The following is a 6,162-nucleotide window of genomic DNA, read 5'->3' as shown; positions in this document are numbered from 1 at the left end:
CGTCGCAGCTCTTCCCTCTCTCGCTGGATTCGTTCCTGTTCTCGTCTCCTTTCCTGCTCTATGTGCATTCTTTCTCTCTCCAATCTCTCCCTCTCCAAGCGCTCTCTGTCAAGACGCTGCCTTTGAAATTCAAGTCGCTCCCGCTCTCTTTGGAGTCTCTGTCTTTCATCCCGCTCATGAATAGCTTGAAGCCGTTGTTCTCGTTCTCGTCTCTCTCTCTCTCTAATTGAATACTCCCCCCCCCCCCAATTGAGAGTCTTAAGTCTAAGCTTTATGGCTCCTTTCGTTTGAGTGGGGCGATATTTGTTTTTCAATTTTCTATGTTCTTCCCACTACCTGCTTAAATATGAATTATCTCAACTAAATCACAGCTGCTTAGTTTAGGAAAAAAAAAAAATTTATAAAGTCCATACAGATGAAAGAAGCAAGGGTAAGCATTCTGCATAAGTAACACGGTATCCAAGTTGGCTCTGAAAAAGCTTTCATAGAGCACAGCATGTCCTAAACCAGAAGTCTGACAAACAAAGCATTGACAAAATTCCAGGGAAAAATCCAGTATGGAAATTCAAATCTGAATTGAGTGGAACGCAAAAGCACCTACAGAAATTATTATTCAACAAGAGTCTCCCAAAAAGCACAGGCTTAGAGAAAACCTATTTCAGCAGTAAAAACCTTCACAATTTAACATTATGTCTGTTCTAACAACAGATTACCATCCAATTGATCTGACATACTAATGTTGGAGGGCCAGCACAGCACTACTTTGCAGCCTGTTCAGAACACAGCTAAGGGAAGTAAAAATAAATGCCATTCAAAGTTTAGAGTGAAACTGGGAAAACTCACCGGCGTCTTTCCGTTTCCCTGATTTCTCGCTCCCTCTGTCTCTGACGTTCACGTTCCCGCTGTTCTTTGATTTTATCAAATGATAAAATATCTTGCTTTTCTTTGCTCTCAGATTTACGATCCTGGCTTTTTGTACTCTGAGTTAAGTCAAAACAATACATTAGCTGAACACGGTGTATTTTTAGCTAAAATTCCTAGGCAAAAGGCCTACCTTACACAAACCTGAACAAAACAGAATAAATACCTTCCCAAAGGTAAATAATGTTGGAATTTCATGGAAAACTAGGTCTGGGAAAAGTATCCCGAATTTGGCTAGAACTTCTAAGGAGTTTAAATACATATAAATACTAGGGGCACATGATTTGACTTGCACCAGTGGCAAACAATACATCACTTTAAAGGTCACTGGTCACCACGCTCCACGCTTGGGGAAACACATCATCTTAATATAATTTTCATATTGCAACTCCACTCTTCAACTAGGACAGAAACGACAAAAACTATAAAGGAGAAGCATAAGCATTTACCTTTGCAGCATCATTAACACCCTAATGTTTTCTAAAAAGTGATAAAAGGATAACTGATCCCAATATGCAAGACAAAAAACCCCTTCAACTATATGCATATAAAGCTATTTGACACTCATTTTTACACAAAGGCTTCTCTGAAAGTTGTACTTACCCTCTCTTTTGATGTAGAAGTTTTCACACTAATAACTGGTTCTCCTTTAGATTTATCCATTACCACTGTCCTTTCAGTTCCTCGACTTGCTAGAAGACAAATACATCCAAGAATAAATAATATGCAAGATATTCAAAAATTCTTGTGAGATTTAAAACCGTTGAGATACTAAGCAGTAAAAAGTTATTTTATTGAGGTTTTAAATAACTTCTGGAAGAATACACTTATGATTTAAATAGCTTACCAAGATTTGGCCAAGTTGGGGATGGGGCAGTAAAGCTATCACAGAATTACAGTAGTGTTTTCTGGCAGAGATGACAGGTAAAAGAAAGCAAATTTAATTTCATTCTTCTGTCTGCAAAATAGATCCCTTTGACAGAGTTTAAAAAAAAAAATGCACACAGAACCACACACTGTGTGAGGTCTAAACCCAGTGACAGTTCCATAAAATTCAGTTTACCATTTTGAGTATTTAAAGCCCAGTAATTATGAAAATTTTGTTGCTAAGTTACTAGCATTCTAAGTCAGAAAAAAATTTTTCAAGGTATTTTCTGGTGGTGTTTTTTGTTCACCAGCAAACCTCAGTTTCACTAAGTACACTTCACGGTCTGTCTACCGAATTATGAATCGCATCTAAGAACAGTACTGAAGTTTGCAGAAGCTGCGGTCTTCTAATCAGCCAGAATTCTGCATCTTTACGCTTGCTCTTCCACTTCCTACTTAGCTGATACCGAAAGTTTTTTTGGATGCAAAGTAGAAGCTTTGTCACAGTCACTTATATTCTTTATATTTTTTTTTTTTTAATTTTTTAAAACAAGTAGCCTTGAAAACATTACTGAAAGGCAGCTAGAATTACCTGATTTGCTTGCCCTAGATCTATCAGAGGATCCGGCCTTTTGTTCATCTTTCTCCTTTCCTTCTTTTTCGTCTTTTCCATCTTTTTCTGATTTCTTAGCATCATCTTTTTTGTCAGCCTTCTCCTCCTTCTTAATACCAACAGACCTATAGGTAAACTTTGCTTTAATAGAGAACTTAACAAAAAGTGCTATATAACCACTCTGATCAAGCTAATCATGTCCAAAAAAAAAAAAATCACCCCCAAAAAAACTCAATACAAAACCCATCCAAAAATACTCTCAAAAACCCCACTCCCAATACCTTCTGTGCTGCTGTGCTGAAGCCAATGAATACTTGTATGCAAGATTAAGAGTAGCGACCAATATTAATATAAAGCTGACCAAAAGTGAGAAAACAACAGAATCATCCTGAATTTGGAGACCAGTGCTACAAGTAAAGTCTTCTGTTCTGCCTATAAGTAAAGTTTATGCTTAGCATATGAGGAAGAGGGTCCACCCAGGCAGAGGGCAAGCACCACCAGAAGAGCTTTTGTAAACAAACACCTTAAACACCTGATGCAAACAGAGGCCAGCCTGCCAACCTATTTCCTTTGCCAAATCTTTTAAAATTTTATGAGAGAACAAAAGGTAGTAAAATGCCTCTTTCAAAAGCAACAGACCACTTGAAAAACAAATATTGAAGTATTACTCACTAACCATGCAAACAGTCTATCAAAAAGACAGACTAAATCCTGGAAATATCTGACAGTTAAATGAGTAGACCAAGCCAGAGTCAAATCACAGGACAAATGATTCTGATAAAAACAGTGTTTTCTCTAGAAATTAGTTGCTTGGGTATCTCCTGATATAACTGACAACTTTTGATACTAAACCCTGAAGAGCTCCGTATTTCTGAACAGAGGGCCAATCAAGATGCACTTCCTGCTGTAGAACATCAATTTCAATTTTTCAAGTGTTGTTCTTCATCTATTTCAGATGCAGTATGAAGCAGCAAATTGAGATTTATTACAGTTACTGTTCACTTTGGTCACATGGCTGCATTTCAAATGAGCAGCCTTTAAACATAGAAAAATACCAAAAAACACTTTACTTCTCAGATTTGGACTCTGTAGAATGGTGCCTGTCTTTTTCCTTCCTTGTTTCACCTTCCTTTTTGTCTGAAGGCTTTTTCCCAGCTGGTTCATTTTTTGCCTAGAATTTTAGCCAGAAATATTTTTATAGTAAGAGACAGACATTAAACTTGCACACTTGCACACTTTTATTTTCATTACACTATCATGGAACAGCTACCACTTACCTTTTCCACAGAAATCATTTTTCCATGCAGCTCTGTTCTGTGGAGATGATTAATACACTTAGTGGCTTCTTCAGATGTTGACATCGTAACAAACCCATAACAGCGAGCACCAGGACTGCGAGCATTTGTCACTACTTTTGCACCAACCACCTTCAGGGAAAAAAATTATTCTGTCTTTGCATATCTGTTGCCAAATAAATTTTAATTTAATCACCGTTTGAGCACCTTTGTCTACCACCACCACACAGTATAGCACTATCTACTTTTAACAGGGAGGAAATATGCCCAGCACACAACACTCCATCAGCATTCTCAGAAGACAACGTTGCAAGGCTCGTTTGACAGGCAGCAAGTGAAAGCTTATCATTTTAACTTGACCCCTATACTGTTGGGCCAACCATGTTCTAGAAGTGCCTCACTAAAGGCTACTTCACAGAATAGGATGTGAACAGTGTTTACAACCAAGTCAACAGCAATACAAACACAGTGGAAAAGGTTCAAATTTACGATTATTCCACATGTGTCCTGAAAAAAGTATAAAAGAAACACAAAATTCTATGAAACAGATAAATCTGATTGTGGAACAGACTGTTGATACAAGTCTGCCGAAAAAGAGATTGCCGCAACAACCAGCTCAGAAAATTAATCTTCAGGTTGCTGAGCAGGTCAATAACTTAAGGAAGATATACATAGGCAGCGGAGAGTGGGGGTGTAATAATCAAAATATTAAAAAAAAAAAAAAACACCCCACACTACCACCATTTTGTCTTTTCTTACAGGACACCTCTGCTAGTTTCTATCCACAGATGGCAATCTCTGACAAGCAGAGGCACATGCTTAGTGCTACACACATTTAATACTACATTCAGAAATGTATTAGGAGGAAGGGGAGATGGTCGTGGAAAGAGTTCCCTTCCATACCTTCTGCTCTCATATCCTAGCTAGCACTGAAGAACAAATGGAAGCCTGCCCTCAAAGACTAGGTTTCTCAAAGGAATACCCCTTGAAACAGAACAGTTTAAAACAGCATTAACTATCACTGGACACTCAAGATATATAATTATAGACTATAGCACACTACATGACAACCCATCAGTCTGTCCTGTCAAGAACTGACTCATTTTTACAGGTATCTGCAGACAGTCTCTGAAACTTGGATTTCTGGCGCCCCCCCCCCATTTCAGACAACCTTCTTCATGAAGTATTCTACCTTCAGATACAGAGTTTCAAACAAACACAAGAAAGTTAAGTGCTCAGCCTACCCAGTTATTCATTAGGAAATATAAGAGCTAAATGTAAGGTCATCTTTTTAAATTGATAAAATAGTTTGTTATTTTACATATCCGCTATGTACCTTTCCGTACTTGCTGAAAAGATTCTTCAAGTCCGTAGCTCTAGTAGAGGATGAAAGTCCACTAACCCACAAATTTCTGCCAGAACCACTACCCACACGGCCTAAGGTACAAAAAAGGCAAACATAAAAGACCACCTAGAGCAACAATGCAACAGTGAGAAAGTAATTGCCCTACAAACTTAACTTTTCTTCATAAATCTCGAAAGCAATTTTACTTCTACCTCTTCCAGTCAATCTTAAAATCAGTAGACACACTGCAGCCTGCAAAACAGTACTTCTGAACTCCATACTTGATGTGCATTTGAATAACTTTAATGAGTTTTCATCTACATAGTCTTCCTACACTTCAATCACTTATGAGAATTACAAAGTACTAAATGTTAATTCACAGAAGACTTCTTTTTTATAAAAAAGATTGTCGGTTCATAAGATTACAGAAGTTACATGAACTGAAATTCACAATTCATGCTTTGAAGGCCTACGTTACAACTGCATTGAGGGTTCATTGAATTAATTCAGTCCTGACCAGAATTGCCACAGAGAGTATAAACATAGATTTAGGCATCTGTGTGATTTTTCACACAAATCCTGGTCGTGCCAGTACCTATCACCATTCACAAAGCTAGTGGGACTCCAATATAACTATTACAGTGAAAATATATGCATACTTAGGGAATTAACAGGACACAAAAAATAAGCAATGCAAGGAAGGCAAGTCAAAAAGTAAGTAGAACTATTAATCTATTCAAGCCGTTGAATGTTTACTTACTACAGCTAAATCACAAGTAATGGTTAGATTTGACCACGTAACTTTTTTTTTTTAAAGTCATTTGTACTTTTTCCTTTAAAAAAACATACCTTTTTCATCTTTTGAGATTATCTTTGTATCTCTGTCCTCCTCAACAGGGCTAAAGACAAAACACCACGTTATTCAACTGATCATAAGGAAAAAGAACATTTATTCTAAATTGTGCACTAAAATTGGATACCTACCAGTAAACTAGTTCTGAAATAAATGTTATCTTTGCAAATTTATGGAAGAGTAACAGGAAATAAAGGATTTCTATCCTTAAATGGACAATTCTGTTTTGCAGATGACAGAAATAAGAGTAATTTAAGAAAACAACCTT

General features: G+C 37.1%; 1 protein-coding gene across 1 annotated transcript in view; it reads right to left on the bottom strand.

Moving 5' to 3' along the window:
- LOC104168139 (scaffold attachment factor B2-like) overlaps positions 1–5,940 on the bottom strand; it is a gene marked incomplete at its 5' end in the record, with an annotated part of 9,921 nt that extends 3,981 nt beyond the window's left edge. The window contains 8 exon segments of the mRNA XM_009708618.1: positions 1–222; positions 844–980; positions 1,525–1,613; positions 2,381–2,526; positions 3,472–3,572; positions 3,679–3,828; positions 5,033–5,133; positions 5,891–5,940. The exon segment at positions 1–222 is cut by the window's left edge and continues 1 nt beyond it. Coding sequence (XP_009706920.1) covers positions 1–222; positions 844–980; positions 1,525–1,613; positions 2,381–2,526; positions 3,472–3,572; positions 3,679–3,828; positions 5,033–5,133; positions 5,891–5,940 — 996 coding nt within the window.
- Between the last annotated feature and the right edge of the window lie 222 nt (positions 5,941–6,162).

The sequence above is a fragment of the Cariama cristata genome, unplaced genomic scaffold (genome assembly GCF_000690535.1).
Source record: "Cariama cristata isolate BGI_N322 unplaced genomic scaffold, ASM69053v1 scaffold40870, whole genome shotgun sequence".
Lineage (NCBI taxonomy): Eukaryota > Metazoa > Chordata > Aves > Cariamiformes > Cariamidae > Cariama > Cariama cristata.
This window is presented reverse-complemented; position numbering and strand designations above follow the sequence as displayed.